The sequence below is a fragment of the Haematobia irritans genome, chromosome 2 (genome assembly GCF_050003625.1).
Source record: "Haematobia irritans isolate KBUSLIRL chromosome 2, ASM5000362v1, whole genome shotgun sequence".
Taxonomy (NCBI): Eukaryota; Metazoa; Arthropoda; class Insecta; order Diptera; family Muscidae; genus Haematobia; species Haematobia irritans.
In genome coordinates, this window is record NC_134398.1 from 82,251,044 (window position 1) to 82,269,090 (window position 18,047).

At 31.2% G+C, this 18,047-nt stretch overlaps 1 protein-coding gene across 1 annotated transcript; it reads right to left on the minus strand.

The window, feature by feature from the left end:
* Positions 1–7,644: 7,644 nt before the first annotated feature.
* LOC142223089 (uncharacterized) lies at positions 7,645–11,257 on the minus strand. Its single transcript, XM_075292958.1, has 3 exons — positions 11,020–11,257; positions 10,802–10,930; positions 7,645–8,309 (listed from the first exon to the last, which is right to left on the minus strand). Exons 1-3 carry the CDS (start codon positions 11,229–11,231, stop codon positions 7,730–7,732), a joined length of 921 nt encoding a protein of 306 aa, XP_075149073.1. The 5' UTR covers positions 11,232–11,257; the 3' UTR covers positions 7,645–7,729.
* Between the last annotated feature and the right edge of the window lie 6,790 nt (positions 11,258–18,047).

Here is an 18,047-nt window from a genome sequence, read left to right on the forward strand (position 1 = left end):
GACCGAACTTTTTGTCTGCCCACGATTCCGAAACAGCTTCCAAAATTTTCAGCAATCCCCACTTAATTGCCAGACTGAGAATCTCCAAACTTTGTGGCAATTATCTGAGCATTTGTTCATGTTCGCCCAATCACATAAAAGATCTAAATAAACATATACGTTTAATTACCTTGAATAGGTAAAAAGCAGGGTTAGAATAGTATATTTCTCCTAGGTTATGTTAGGTGGATATTTCAGGCATACTTAGACTATTCAGTCCATTGTGATGCCACAGTGGTGAACTTCTCTCTTATCATTGAGTGCTATCCGATTCCATGTTAAACTCAATGACAATGGATCTCCTTTTTATAGCCGAATCCTATGTTTATCCTATGATCCGGTGTAAACAAAATGTATTGAGGGTTAAATTTTCTAAACACAATACTTTTAAATGCAAAAACATTATAACGTTCGTAAATTAGAATAAAATTTTTGGAACACATATGTTAATATGTTAGAATATATTTATTATGTTTCATTACATTGTAGTGAAGCTTTGAACACTCAGAAATGTCACCGGCATTACTGAGGTGGGATAATCCACTGCTGAAAAACTTTTTGGTGTTAGGTCGAAACTGGGTTTGAACCCACGACCCTGTGTATGCTAACCATTGCACCACGGTGGCTCCCATGTTTATCCTATGATCCGGTGTAAACAAAATGTGTTAAGGGTTGAATTTTCCAAACACAATATTTTTAAACGCAAAAACATTATAACGTTCGTAAATTAGAATAAAATGTTTGGAACACTTATGTTAATATGTTAGAATAAATATATTATTATGTTTCATACAAATAATAACACTAATTTACACTGAAAATGTACATTTGATGAGAGGTGACTTTTCTTATGAATTTTCATCTGCTGAATTCGAAAATGAAAGTAAAGTTTTTTATGGTACAGTTTTTGAGATATCCCGTTACTTTTAGTTTCTCGTACTTTTTGCACTAACAAATTATATCTCGAGCTAAAAATGTCCGATTATATCGTTGTTGGCACTTGAATGCAAGGTATTGAGATGACGAACAAAATTGTACAACAGAATCTGTGAATATATATATATATATATATATATATATATATATATATATATATATATATATATATATATATATATATATATATATATATATATATATATATATATATATATATATATATATATATATATATATATATATATATATATATATATATATATATATATATATATATATATATATATATATATATATATATATATATATATATATATATATATATATATATATATATATATATATATATATATATATATATATATATATATATATATATATATATATATATATATATATATATATATATATATATATATATATATATATATATATATATATATATATATATATATATATATATATATATATATATATATATATATATATATATATATATATATATATTATTGTCTACAGTAGAATTTCGTGTGCATGGAAAACATATTGAAAAACATGTTCAATTTGAGGCCAATGCCGTCCAATAAAAAAACAGTACATTTTATGGTAACTGGTCACAAACGATGTTTCTAGATATGACACTTTTATTGTAGTGGCCGGATTGAATAAAAATAGGCCTCTAATTATTTTGATAAAATTATATTTTATGTATTCGATAAGAACAAAGGAAAAATATTGAATGAATCCTATGGTATATTTTTTGTGTTTTTACAAAATTCAAATTCAAATCTATCACGTGTTCTGCGTAATAATTTTTTTTTATATTATAAAGTATGAATTGGGTACAGCACCTACAGTTCTCCCCCTCCTGAAAATGTAATTTCCATTAAATTAAACGTCACTTTCTTCTTTTGACTCTTGCCATCCGAGACAATGCTCTTTTGCGTTTCTAGCCTTTCCATAAAAGCTGGTTTTATTCGATCTATTGAAATCGTTCTGATGCAACCTCCAACATCAACTTTAAAGAATTTCTTATCCCTTTCTAGAACCTTGTATGGACCCTCATATGGCCTTTGTAACGATCTCTTTTGTTCGACCCTTATGAATACGTGACTACAATTGAAAAGATCCTTTGGAACATATATTCCGTAATTAGACTCCTGATGATGAGATAATTATGATCGTACTGTTTTGAAATGTTCCTTCAATTTGCTTACTACACAGAAAAAATTTTCACGAAATTTTTCCAATTAAAATCTTAATTGAGTTTTAAAAAATATTCAATTAAAAATTTAATTGATTCAATAAATTTTGTAATTGAAATAAAAATCAATCACACAGATTAATAGTATCAATTAAATATTTAATTGGACCAATTAATTTTTTAATTGACTGTCAATTAATTTTTTAATTGATACTATCATTTCTGTGATTGAAGACATTTCAATTAAAAAATTAATTGGATCAATTAATTTCGTGATTGAATCAGAAAAAAAATTTTTTTTGTGTACCCCGAGTCATATTCCTCACTATTTGAAACTACAATTTCTCCTGGAAGCCTCACGTCTTGTCCGTAAACCATCTGCGATGGTGTTGAATCCAAATCTTCCTTGAACACTGTCCTCAATCCTAATAATGCAACGGGAAGAATCTCTTGAAATCTTTCTACCATGCCATTTGCCTGTGGATGATAAGCTGTTGTTGTAATCCGAGGACTTCCTAATAATTTAGTTATTTCTGAAAACACATTAGACGTAAATTGTGTAACCCTGTCGCAAGAAATCTGTAATGGCACGCCAAAACGGCTGATATAATTCGTGAAAAATGTATGAGCGATAGTTGATGCGTTTATGTCTCTAAAAGGATAAGCCTCCGGCCATCTGGTAAATCTATCTATCACTATTAGAAGATACCGAAATCCCCTTGAAGGTGGTAAAGGTCCTACAATATCTATATGAATATCTTCAAATCTTCCTTTTGGAATATCAATTTTCGACACCGGGGATCTTTTTGTATAACCACCTTCGAATTTTGACAATCTATGCAGTCCCTTGCCCAGGTGTTTATCTGTTTGCTAATCCCTGGCCAAAAATAACGGCTTGATATCAGTCTCGTAGCTCTATGTTAACTCCTGGATGGGTAATAGAGTGCAGTTTGTCAAAAACTATTCTTCGCATTTCTTCTGGAAGAAACGGACGAGGAGACCCTTGGAAAATCTCACACCATAGTTCTACCTTAAATATAGGAACTTCTATTAGTTTTAAATTCATATTCTCTTTATTCGATAAAATATTTTTGAGTTCCTCATCTTCTCTCTGTTTTGTATATAACAATTTTATATTAATGTCCGTGGTTTTCAACTCACTTATTTCAAACGAACGCGACAAAGTATCTGCCACAATGTTTGTGTGACCCCTAACGTATCTAATGTCATTAGTAAATTAAGATATATACTCAAGATGTCTAATTTGCCTCGGGCTTCTATCTGTCTTCGACTGCAACGCATGTACCAAGGGTTTATGATCGGTATACACTGTAAAATGCCTACCTTCTAGTATATATTTAAAATGTCCAAATACACTGCCAAGAGCTCTCGATCAAATGCACTATATTTTCTTTCGGAATCTGTCAGCTTTTTAGAGAAAAACGCCAACGGTTCAGTTACCTTATCTCGGACCTACTGTAACACTCCTCCGACCGCAATACTGGAAGCATCTACTGTCAGTGTCAATTTTGCCTCACTATCGAAATGATTCAGAAGAATCCGATTAGCAAAACGCTCTTTTATATCTTCAAATGCCTTTATTGTCCTCTCATCTCATGCTAGTTGTTTACGTTTTGCTTTATGAGCTTCATTCATCATTTCATGTATAGGACAGCATAGCTGAGCAAGTGTGGGAATGTATCTATGGTAATAATTTACCATTCCTACACGCTCACAAAAAATCGCTTCTGTAACATATACTCCCAAACATATTTTGCTTCAAGCATATACATTTTTGGGTATTGCCCAAACATTTATATGTTTGATCTCTTCCAATATATAATATGTTTGAAAGCATATTGGTCTAAACAATATATGTTTGGGTAGTCTAAGTTCCAAACATTTTGTATTTTTGCATCCAAATTCAATAATGTTGTCTTCCAAAACAACAATATGTTATTATATGAACATATAATATGTTTGGAAGCATTTTGCACCCAAAATTATTATATGCTTAAAAAAAAATTCTCAAAATTTTATTTATTTATTTATATATTTACAATCATAATGAATTATGAAAATAAACAGGTAATATAGGTGCTGACAACATAGGTTTTCGACCTGAATGCTCAAAATTTTGTTTCTACCCAATTGTATATTCCCCCACATCTTTCTCACTTCCACGAGATTTTTTAGTTCTTAGCACCTTTTTCTGTAATACAAACATTGTAGAAGAAATTATTCAATTGTATGATTTTTTTTTTTATTTTAATTTTGCCTTTTGCCGGACGGGGATTCGAACAGCGGACCACACAGTTTGTAAGGATCAAAGAAGTAGCTGATCAATTGCCCAAGGAAAAATAAAATGTTAATTTTGTAATAACAAGCAACAACCACCAACTTAATTCAATATCGCTCCCTGTTAAATAGCGCTCCAAGCTACTAAACACATACAGTTTGTCAAGAAAGTGCTTTGACAATGGGATAAAAATTATGTTTTGTTCCAAAATTAAATATAATGAAATTTTAAAAAAATATTTTATTATGTATTTTGCAAAGTATACATACGTACACAGAATTAAAAATTTAATAAAATATTTAATATTTCAATTATTTCTAGAATTTGAAATATTTGGCAATGTCAAAAGACTTTCTTGACATACTGTATATGTTTATAGGCTATTTCTAAATTAATATATGTTTGCATCCAAGCATATTATATTCAAAAACATTTTATGTCCCAGACATAATATGTTCTAATATATTAACATATATGTCCCAAACATGTTATGCTAGTTTATGAACATTATATGCTTGCACTCAAAAATATTGTGTTTAAAAATTTGTGTTCCAAACATATAATGTTTATAGCCAAACATATGAAAAACAGTCTTTTTCATCCGTGCATATACCCATCTTGACTAGAAATCCAAATTCATCCTTCGCAATCTTGAATTTTATTGGATCTAAACGCCTCGGTTTTGTAAAAGGCAGTGGTCCCTCTTTTGCAATTCTGTGTACGGTGGAGTGTTTAACTGATTTTGTATAATCTGGTTCAGTTGTAAGCAGTGGATATTTCTTTAGCAAATTTATGTATTTATCTTCGCACGAAAAAACTTTAGGAAGTTGAACGTCGCAAACTTGCGCAGCAGCCTTCACTGCAATATTTGTAAGTGGCGTCCGCATGGACGCCAATCGTTCGCGTCCTTCTTTGGTACTAAATGTAACGCCGAAGCCGCACACAAATTAGATGGTCTACATATACCCATCTTGACTAGAAATCCAAATTCATCCTTGGCAATCTTGAATTTTATTGGATCTAAACGCCTCGGTTTTGTAAAAAGCAGTGGTCCCTCTTTTGCAATTCTGTGTACGGTGGAGTGTTTAACTGATTTTGTGTAATCTGGTTCAGTTGTAAGCAGTGGATATTTCTTGAGCAAATTTGTGTATTTATCTTCGCACGAAAAAAACTTTAGGAAGTTGAATGTCGCAAACTTGCGCAGCATCCTTCACTGCCATATTTGTAAGTGGATCTATTAAGGTTTTGTTTCTAATGTCTATTAAAAGTCCATACTTGTGCAGAAAATCTGCCCCTAAATAGGTTTTTCGATGTTGATGTAATGTGAATATAAAAGGAAATTCTCGTCTCAAACCCAAATTTACTCTCTTATCCCCTTTAAATTTTACAGCGGGCAATACTAATATATCGGCTCCACTATCTACTAAAAATTTCAATTTGTTTGCTCTATCAAAAATGAACAAGCGACGTGCTGAAATAGTACCCAACAATGGGTACTTCTAGTTTGACGAGGTGTGAGCACGGCTGCTCACACTTCCTGACATCTTTGCCGAATCTATAATGATACCTACATAACCACTTTCGATCCTTAGATCGGTTACGTGAATGAGAGCGACCTCTGTTGTATCTACTGCCAAATTCCCTGCGTTCTTCGACTTCTCTTCTCATTGCTGCAACTTCTAAGGAAAGTTGCCGGAAATTATCCAGGATGTTCGTTGTGGCTTGTACCAAAGTCTCGGCTACTTTTCCTAAATCTGAACCGAAGATCTATAAAACTCCGAGGGTTTCTGGTCTCCCATTTCCGAGTCAGATAAAATCCTATCTAAACGTCTGTTCTCGCTAATGGTATGTCGTTGAATTAACATATCAACTTTTTATATTTATCCTCATTTGGCGGACAATGTATCACATCAAGTACCGTAATAATCACTTCTTGAGGTAAAGCCGTTACTTAGTTCTACCAAGGGATATCCCTTTCATAGTAAACTGAATTTCCACATGTATAAACCACGCCTCGGGACAGCTAGTCCAAAATTGTGGCAATTTCACTGTCGCAGCGGAAATTTCACACATTGGTTGTTGTCGAAAAGCATCAGAACCGACATCGATATTCGGTTGGCATGTAGAATTATTGTATATATTTTCCTGAAGGCAAGTATTGCCCGAAGCTAGTCTTTCTTCGTTTCCAGGTTGTGGCATATTGTAATTCAGGAGATGAAGTTACAAAAGAATATTTTTGTAAATGTGTGAAAATTTAAAATTGAAAATGTGAGTATGTAATTTGTACGACGAAGTAGAAAACAAACTTATATCTAAACTTAAATTAAATATTTGTCCTTTTTTATGTATTATGAATGAAAAAAAAACTTATTTTTAAGCCACACAGGTCATACTTGAAATTTTGCGAGAACTTACGGCAGTCAGTTTTCAGCAGCTCCCAAGATATAATTGCATCTAAAGAATTGTTCTTATTAAGTGCTTAGCAACTTGAATATTTTCGTTTAATAGTTTTTGTTAGTCCTTATTTCGGATTTTATTCATCAACAAATTCTTAGTTTCGACCATCTCCTTGCAGGAAGTTCAAATTATGCACGATTAAATTCGAAGATTTCTAGAAAATATTTCGCTTTCCTCAGATCTGCCTTAATTTTACGACCAATTGCTTTTTTATATAATTTGATTTTTAAGTGCTTTTTCTTGAATCTTGAAGCTGGCAGGATCGCCAATTGTAGTGGCCGGATATGAAATTGAATAAAAATAGGCCTCTAATTATGTGATAAAATTATATTTTATGTATTCGATAAGAACAAAGGAAAAATATTGAATGAATCCTATGGTATATATTTTTTGTGTTTTTACAAAATTCAAATTCAAATCTATCATGTGTTCTGTGTTATAATTTTTTTTTTTATTATAAAGTATGAATTGGGTACAGCACGTACACACAAAACAACTTTTTTTTCTGATTCAATCACGAAATTAATTGATCCAATTAATTGTTTAATTGATTAATCAATCACAATTAAATAATTAATTGATCCAATTAAAAAATTAATTGATACTACTTATTTGTGTGATTGATTTTTATTTCAATTAAATTTGTTGAATCAATTAAATTTTTAATTGAATATTTTTTAAAACTCAATTAAGATTTTAATTGGAGAAATTTTCGTGAATTTTTTTTCTGTGTACATTATTTATATTACAATATGAATTAAACAAAATTATATATTACAAAGTGATGAATATTATAAATTTAAGAAATAACTTTTCAGGGAACGTGAGATACTCTCAGCCGTATACAATTTGAGGCAGATTTGCCAAGACTCTTGTTCGACCGCATTATCGATAATTTTATCTTTGTCATCACTCAAAACAGTGCTCAAATCGAAAAAACTTTCCGATGATGCTTCGTTTACGTTATAGGATTTTGGAGAATTCTTATCCCTCCGTGAATCTAATGAATCCCAACTATCGTTATATCCATCAGCTTCCTCACCGTGTGCAATTTCATTTTGGGCCATATTTAGATCATCGCCAATCTCGTTTGTTTCTGTGGCACTGAAATCTTCCTCAGTTGCCGTTTGGGGCTGTGACTCATTGTTAATGACACTCTCATAGATCTCCGCCAATAATAAGAAAGGGTACTCATAGAACGAACGATCTGGATACTTTGACACCATATAGTTTCCCAAACATTTGCCAAACAGGACCTCCGGAATATAACGATTGTATATAGTGTAGAAATGCACAGCCATCGCACGTATGTGATTGAGCCACATTTTCAGAGTACTAATGATGTCGTTTACAAAATTTGCGGCATTTTTGCTATTATCAATCAATAAATAAATAATGAAAGGATTATTATTATTATATTATTTATTATTTAGAGTTTTTAACTAAAATAAGCTAGAAGTGCAAATGTATGTGAAGCAATTTCTTATAGTTAAGCAATTTTTTCTAACGCTAATGAATTTTCAAGAGAATACTAATTCAACTGCGAAAAAAACAATAAAATTTTTTAAAGGTTTTTTGATAGTCGACTTTGCCCTGTGTTGCCAGTATTTTCCTGGCTCTTGTCCCCAAATAAGGACACTTTCGTCCCCAAACAAAAGTTTTGAAAAAGTAAAGGAATACGCAATGCTGTAGAAAATCCGTAATAATTTAAGAATTTTTAAAAAAGTTTAATCTTTTGTTATGGCAGTTTTCGAAGTACAATAAAATGAACATTTCAAAACACACATCCAGAATTAATTATGGGTAGAAAGAGTCATCAAATTTTTATCTTATGCAAAACGTCTCCTAAATGCTCGAGAGTATTTAGGAATTAGTTCTTAATAGTCAAGAAATAAAATTGGGTGATCGATAAATATAAACACACAAAAAAGTTTTTTTTTCTGATTCAATCGCGAAATTAATTAATTTTTTAATTGAAATGTCTTCAATCACGAAAATGATAGTATCAATCACAGTTTTAATTGGGCATAGAAAAAAATCTTGATTAAAAAATTAATTGATTTCATTAGCAAATTTCAATTAAAAATTTAATTGATGTCGATTGAAAAACTCAATTAATTTTTTAATTAAAAAAGGTAAATATTTTCAATTAGTTTCTGAATTGGCTAAGTTTTTATTTGGAATAACAATTGATTGTTTGAAATACATTTTTAATTAAAAAATAAAAAGAAATGTTCATCACTTTTTTTAACTGACTTAGTCTTCCGAATTTGATTAAAAAGTTAATTGTATCAATTAATTTTTCAATTACAAATTTTAAAATTTTCAATCATTTGCTTAATTAACTTAATGCTTCTATCTTGATTAAAAAGTTAATTGTATCAGTCAATTTATTAATTGAAAAATTTTTCAACTTGAATGAACTTTTTAATTGGAAATATTTTGGTGATATTTTTTTCTGTGAAGGCCCGATGTTGTTGGCCCAATATGACCCTATTCTATATGTATGGCATGTATTTTCCAAATCAGTTGTATACGCACATGAGGGACCAATACTTCGACCAGAATCCTTACGAAATAATTTGACAATAGTAAAAAAAATTCTTAACCAAACAGAGTAAACTGTAAATTAACGCCTGGGTCTCCAAATAAATGCCGAAAATAAAGCTGTGATGAGTTTTATTTTTCTTTTGAAGATTCGCTTTACTTCTTTTTCGAAAATTCCTCCACAAAAATCCCCAAATTTCTGGAAATTTCCCAACAAATCCCCAAGTCCCCATTCACGAAAAAATATCACCGACCTGGGAGGAAAATCCCCAATACTGGCAACACAGACTTTTGCGAAAACATATCACTTTTCTTTTACTAAAATCAAATCATCGATTTGAGTGCAGTTTAACTTTTAAACTTGCTGGTTATGAATATGTACAGCACATATACATGTCAATACAGTGAAACCTCTCAATCTTAGACACCCTGGAAACCGGACTTTATATATTTTATGGCGATTTCGATTGGGAAAAAAGGTGCAACATTCTAGAAATTGATTGCCAAATATAAAGGACACTGTCATAGATTTTGGATCCTGTATCCCTCACAATATTATGAATTAACAATAACTTTGGAATGACACTATTATTTGAGCGAAAATACAATGAGGGAAAAAGTAGTGTAACACCAGGGCAACATATTTTTTGCGAAACGAAAACGCCCTTAGATTCAATTGAGATGCATGTTAGCGATATCAATGAAATATAATAATAATTTGACTTAAAATATGTATATCTTAAAAATTTTTTAACCTGCTTTCGTTATATTTGTTTGTTCAATTCAATTCAATTTTTGAAGTATATCCGAAGCCACTTGGAAATGCAAATTTCGTCCGATTCGATTTGGTGCGTGATGTTAATATATGCCCTCTAAAGAATGGTCCATGTAGGTCCATTATTATATATAGTCGCCATATAGACCGATCCCCAGATTTTTCTTTCGAAGCCCTTTAAAAGAGCAAATTTCATCCGACCAGCGTCCACCATTTCAAAAGGCTTTGAAAAAGTAATCTGTTATTTCTTCGTAAGTTTGCCCAACTCATTAATACGCTACACTATAGATGACATGAATGAATTTTCTTTGAAAAACCTGGTCGTAACCATTAAACTTAAATTATCACCAAAACCTCGAACAAATTTGCTTTCGTGCAAAATAACAGTCCCATATTAAATTAAACTTAAATATTATTTTTCTAAAGTCTGCATATTCTATCAGGAAAAAACAATCAATGATAAATAAATTGCCATTGAATCTTCATTGCGCGAAATCCCAGAAAATTCGATAAAATATCACAGAAATTCATACATACTTACAATTGTTGCAACTGTTTGATGTGATCCGTTTTGAGACTTTGTTCAAACGTTGTGGAAATCTCACGTACACCCACCAAAACATGACGCATTCCAGTCAACAAGGATAATCTCGTGTTCTCGCCAAATGTCCTTTAAATTAATTAAGGATTCATATTAATAATAGGGCATTAGTGTCTCCATTTTGCATGTCGAAATTCTGAAAATAATAGACCACTTACTTGTTTTTTTCTTCAATTTGAACATCTGGCAGCATGCGTTCCACTGTATGGGCAAAGTTTCCAATTCCTCTAAAGAGCCATTTTATGTCGTCTGTTAAGGCTGGATCAGTTAGAGTTTTCCCTTGACCTCTATTCGGCAAACAATAGAAACTCTTCAATTTACTTAACAAAATTAAAGAAAAAACTAATCCTATTAAATAATTCCGCGACATTTCTCGAATAGATGCTGCAAAGAAGATCTAAAACGTAATGAGATTATCGTTGAAGGAAATTAACATTTTATATAAATTAGCTGTTAGTATCTGTGTACCTGGAAGATTTTGCAAATGGTACGTCTGAGTTCTACCTAAGCAGATGTGCATAAATTAGTTCCTAGAAGAAGGTGTAACGGATTACCCATTTCTAATGTGTAATAGGTAAAATTTTACAAAAATCACTAACGACTAATGCACAGAGAAAGACAAGTTTGCATATGGTATGATTAATTATTAAGGACACAAATTTTACACATATTATTTAAAAGATGTGCGCGTGAGTGAAGCTTCACTCACGCTTACGCACGATATGTACGGCAGACACTGAGGTTCACGCATGCTTACAAAGTGAGTACACACGCAATGGATAAAGGATATAATGTTAAAAAAAAAAACCTGTTCACAAATTATTTAGTTTTTATTGTAATCTTTTTTTTTTCTTGCTGCAGTGATATAATATTCAATTACTAACCTAGTACTGTAATTTATAAGATTAAACATCTTGTTGTGCTAGGAAGCCAAAATAAAATAAAATAAATAAATAAATAAATAAATAATAAGTCAGAAAAACCACTACACAGAAAAAAAAGTGTCTTGTAAATTTAAGGACCATTTTAACTTCCACATAGTTCAACAAATTTACTGTAATATAGTTCATTTTTCGTAACCACAACGAAAATTAACTTAGCTAAAGGAAAACTTATAAAAATTCAGTAAATGTTTTTTAGTTCACTAACTACGAAATGGGAAGGATTTTTCCTTAAATAAATTTCCAACACAGTAGTTAATGCATCGTTGATTCTATTATAAAAATACATGGGCAATATAAAAATCTTACTACGAAATGTGGACAATTTACTAAGAAAAAATTTTGTATGGAAAATAATTTTTTTAGTAAAATTTAACTTAACGACATTACCGATTCGTACGATGGCTACCTACAGATTATTTCCCTTTTTATTATATGTTGGAGTGTTTTTACTCACATTGAAAATTTTAGAAAAAGTAGAATAAAAAGTAGTTAATATAATCCTTGACGGGTGTATATCATTTTTTAGAGATTCCTCATAGATTTGGTATATATTTTACCTTAACTTATAGATAGAATTTCAACTAATCAATAAATGTGCTACTGCAAAATGTGAGTGCATCATGTGAGGGAGTTCTTAGAGAAATTTTGTGTATATCTCGTATGATTGTTTGTGTTTGTTATTGCGTCATTTATGCTGTTGTTGGTTGTTTTGATTCTAGAGACAATGGAATGATCCTTGTGTGTTGTTGGTATTTTTTTGTGGTGAGAGTTGTTTTCTTGCAATAGCGAGATCAGAAAGTGATTGTGTGTGTGTGGAGTTGTTTTTCTTTACGGCAGGTATGTATCCTTTATGACTATTTGTTTCTGTGAGTTTTATTGTTGCATTCAGTTATGTTGATGCTTTTATGAAGTGCACACGTGGATTTAATTTTGCAAAATTGTACGTGCGGTATTGGTGTTTATTTATGAAAATACATTTATTCGGAACGTTTTAGAAACTGAGAAGTGAATGATGTGATGTTAGAGTAATAATTAATAGTTTAAAATTAGTGCGGATTTTTAATTGATTTACATAAAAAATATACAACAGAGTGGTAATAGGATGATCTATATTTATTCTACATCTGGATCACAGGTTGGAGATGCAACCATTTTCTTGAATCTATATTTTTTATGTTACAGCAATTCCTACAGGTGAGTACTAAGTTCGAGTTTAGCCGCTAAAATTAAAAATAAATCACTAAGAAAAGTATAAAATTATACGTCTTCGATACAAATTTAAATATAACTTGATGGAGAATAGCCCAAAACAAGTTTTTATAAAGATTATTTTATTATAATGGATTATTAAAGAAAACTTATCATGAAAATTGCGATTTTAGCCTCTAAACTCGAACTTAATATCCACCTTAAATACTAAATGCTATACTGACAAGTGGAAATTATGTCTAATTTTATAATATTTTTTATTTCAAATATATTCTGAGAACAATTTCAAAAACGTCCCATTAGTCCATGGATATGATTCCAATAATATACCTACTGGATGGATTTTTCAATGTGGTAAGTTTTTCTATAAATGGTATTTTGTCCGTTTTTAATAAAACCAAAATTTCAATTTATTAAAAATAATTATTTTCACTTGCAGGTAGACAGATCTTGTAATGGTAATTTTGTTGAATATTCTTACTGTTTAATGCTAATTAAGCTGATATCCTTATTGGATTTAGGAACTACTCTTGAAAACCGTAAGTTAAAAATCAATATGAACGATAGAATTTGATAATATTTTTCTTATATTTTAACTTTGCAATTTCAGATGCTTATAAGACAAATCCGCCCAACAAAAGATAGCCAAAATCGATGAAATTTGACAATTCAATTGAATATAGCAACTTATGCCACATATATCTTTCATATGGATAGAAAACATGGAAATTTAAATTAATTCCTAATAACATAGAATATTACTCTTTTGAAGAAGGAATTACTAACTACCGACAAGTAATTGCATCCAACGTTCTAATAAAAATATTTCCTTTATTGTATATCATAAGCCATAGTTTTGTGTAATATTATAAATTTTTTTTGAAATAAAATACTGTTGGTTATAGAAAATTGACTTGCTTTGTACGAAAAATTTCTTAGTTGTATAGAGGCTTGTTGTACCTTTGATTCCTCAATTTCCCACCAATTTCTTAATATAGGTTTCCCAAAAAATAGTTCATTTTTCTGGATAGCTGGAATATTTTGAATGAGCTTAAGTATATTCTTCCCACAGCATAGTAATAATGAACTAAAATACGATGCAATACATGAACTAATTTATAAGAAAATCATGAACTTATCTAGATGAAAAAAATCTTTGGCGCCAAATCATGGTCATTCTTACTATGGGTTAGTTCATTTTTCATAAAAAATAGTAAACTTTTTTTTCGGTGTAAATATTTTCTTATTATTGAATTTCTTATAGGGAATTATTGTTTATAAGAAAAAGTTTCTTATAAGCATATATATATGGATATAAGAAAATTATTTCTTTTAGGAATATACTAAAAAAAAGGGTTTTGGAAAGAAAATAAAAATTTCGTTCTATAGCTTTCAAATATTTTTATTGAAAAAAAAAGAAAATTTAATAACTTCATTCCGCCATAAAATAAAAATAAAATAAATTTTAAAAATCAAGTTATGCTATTCAAAAGGTGCTTAGTGCGGTTTGTTATTCTGTTGTTCATCATATTAGTTCGGTAAGTGATTAGCAGGATTTAAAATATATTTTTTTTTTTTTTTGATTTTCTTTAAACGAACGATTTATATCTCTGATTATATAAAAATGTTGTTATGTTGCAGATTTTAGAACTATACTCATACTATTTTTCTGCTTAGTTTCCATGTTGTGTCTCTACTTCCCCTTCTGACGATTACTATTCTTATATTTCACTTATTACCAAAAAAAAACAACAAATGACCAAATCAAATTTTCTTATAAGAGTTTTATTTTCAATAGGATTGGCATCTAGCGTGATTGTAAACATGTTGTTTTATCAGTTTTTTTTTTTTTATAAACGTTTTTCTTATACGAAATCCCATTTCGTACGAATATACTACAAAAAAGACATGGGGTTTCGATAAACGTTTCTTATATGCGTTTTTTTCTTATATGTGATGTGCTTATTTCCCTTACCTACTGTAGCAATCACGTTCGTTCTTTGGGAGTAAAGGGCACCTTATACGGTCGGATAAACCCTGCGACACAACACGTTGCGGCGGCAAATCCGGTAGTAAAGGGTGATTCTTTTGAGGTTAGGATTTTCATGCATTAGTATTTGACAGATCACGTGGGATTTCAGACATGGTGTCAAAGAGAAAGATGCTCAGTATGCTTTGACATTTCATCATGAATAGCCGAACGATCTGCCACAACGTCGAATTTTCAATGAATGGGCCCTAGAAAAGTTGGCAGAAAATCCGCTTTTTTATCGACAAATTTTGTTCAGCGATGAGGCTCATTTCTGGTTGAATGGCTACGTAAATAAGCAAAATTGCCGCATTTGGAGTGAAGAGCAACCAGAAGCCGTTCAAGAACTGCCCATGCATCCCGAAAAATGCACTGTTTGGTGTGGTTTGTACGCTGGTGGAATCATTGGACCGTATTTTTTCAAAGATGCTGTTGGACGCAACGTTACGGTGAATGGCGATCGCTATCGTTCGATGCTAACAAACTTTTTGTTGCCAAAAATGGAAGAACTGAACTTGGTTGACATGTGGTTTCAACAAGATGGCGCTACATGCCACACAGCTCGCGATTCTATGGCCATTTTGAGGGAAAACTTCGGAGAACAATTCATCTCAAGAAATGGACCGGTAAGTTGGCCACCAAGATCATGCGATTTGACGCCTTTAGACTATTTTTTGTGGGGCTACGTCAAGTCTAAAGTCTACAGAAATAAGCCAGCAACTATTCCAGCTTTGGAAGACAACATTTCCGAAGAAATTCGGGCTATTCCGGCCGAAATGCTCGAAAAAGTTGCCCAAAATTGGACTTTCCGAATGGACCACCTAAGACGCAGCCGCGGTCAACATTTAAATGAAATTATCTTCAAAAAGTAAATGTCATGGACCAATCTAACGTTTCAAATAAAGAACCGATGAGATTTTGCAAATTTTATGCGTTTTTTTTTAAAAAAAAGTTATCAAGCTCTTAACAAATCACCCTTTATAAGGCCATGTTCGCGTGTTGCGGGGACGTGTTGGTATAAAATCAAAACAACTTTGATTTTTTCCGGTTGGGAGGCACAAATCTTCACGTGTAAGGGGATGTTCGCCAAACATTAGCAAAAACAAATTTATTTTCATAATTAAAACAAGCATTTCTGGGATGAAATTAATGAGGGATCGCTAATTCGGCTTGGAATTTTTATTGTTTCTTCCATTTTTACTAAAAAATGGCTTTACACCTAACTTTTCGTCCATCTTCATTGTTTGTGTTTATGCTTCTTCTTATTTCTTCATGTTGTTATCATAATTGTTCGTACAGTGTGAGGGTAAAACTTGAACGAACACACAACAAATAGGCGAACCTCTGTCGTAGTGTTTATCCGACCTCTAAGGTCCGCTTAATTGTAAGCCGATATTAGCATGCCCGTCTGTCTGTCTGTTGTAATCACGCTACAGTCTTCAATAATGGTGCTATCGTCCTGAAATTCACAGATTTGTCGAGGTTTTGATATAGCTCCCATATAAACCGATCTCGATTTGCCTAAAAATTGGAAACCTATAGATATTTCAGGACTATAATTAGGTGTTGCGAAAACCATATAATCCGTCCCCTTATTTTGCAGTCTCGGGCTTCTAGAAACCTTATTTTCTATTCGATTTGTCTGAAATTGGTACCCAGCAAAAACTGGGTAAGCACTAGTGATTCTTTCAGTAATACCGGCAATCAAAAAGTTATTACTTGCAGTGTTACCTAGGATTTAAAAATAATAACTTACCTGTGTAGGCAAAAAGTGATTCTTTCTATTAATACCGGTAATCAAAATCATATCTTGATGTCCGGGTTCGGCTCTACAGTGGGCACCGCTAATAGTAGCGAAAAGTAATGACAAATTACATTTCAGAAAAAAAAAATTGCCAATAAAATATACCTTTGTTTTCTAAAGTTGTATAGTACATAATGTATATTACAAAATAACATCATTGTATAGATCCATGTCGTGGAGCGTGGTATAGTGTGTTGGATTACAAAACAACAGGGGTGAGTTCACACTTTTTGGGTATTTTATGGTAAAGATATTATTTTTGGAGAGCTGGTATGCTTGCGAAGAAGTACACCCAGAAAAAAGTGCCTTCGAAACTAAAGGAAAAATTTTTCATCAATATAGTTTATCCATTTTATTTCCATTAAGGTAAATTTTTGTGAGAAATAATAAAATTTACTCGTTTCAGTAAAAAATCCTAAACTGTAAGCAGTTAGGTATAGTTCATTAACTAGAATAAGGCATGGAATTTTACTCATACTGTTTTCTTCGCTGGGTATAAGAATTTACTACTGAACAAGAAAATTTTATTAACCGATAACAAAGCATTCGTAAAAATAAACAAAGTCCGAACTAAAACCAAGTTTCCTCAAAATTAGTAAAATTTCTTATAAAATGCTAATTGCGACTTCCTTTATAATAGAAAGTTTTTCATACATACGAACAACACTTGGCATAGAACAATATTTTAGTTCATTCGTGCTACACGGAGGAAAAAGACTGTTTTTCATATGTTTGGCTATAAACATTATATGTTTGGAACACAAATTTTTAAACACAATATTTTTGAGTGCAAGCATATAATGTTCAGAAACTAGCATAACATGTTTGGGACATATATGTTAATATGTTAGAACATATTATGTTTGGGACATAAAATGTTTGTAAATATAATATGCTTGGATGCAAACATATATTAATTTAGAAATAGCCTATAAACATATATGTGTTTAGTAGCTTGGAGCGCTATTTAACAGGGAGCGATTTTGAATTAAGTTGGTGGTTGTTGCTTGTTATTACAAAATTAACATTTTATTTTTCCTTGGGCAATTGATCAGCTACTTCTTTGATCCTGTGGTCCGCTGTTCGAATCCCCGTCCGGCAAAAGGTAAAATTAAAATAAAAAAAATCATAAAATTGAATAATTTCTTCTACAATGTTTGTATTACAGAAAAAGGTGCTAAGAACTAAAAAATCTCGTGG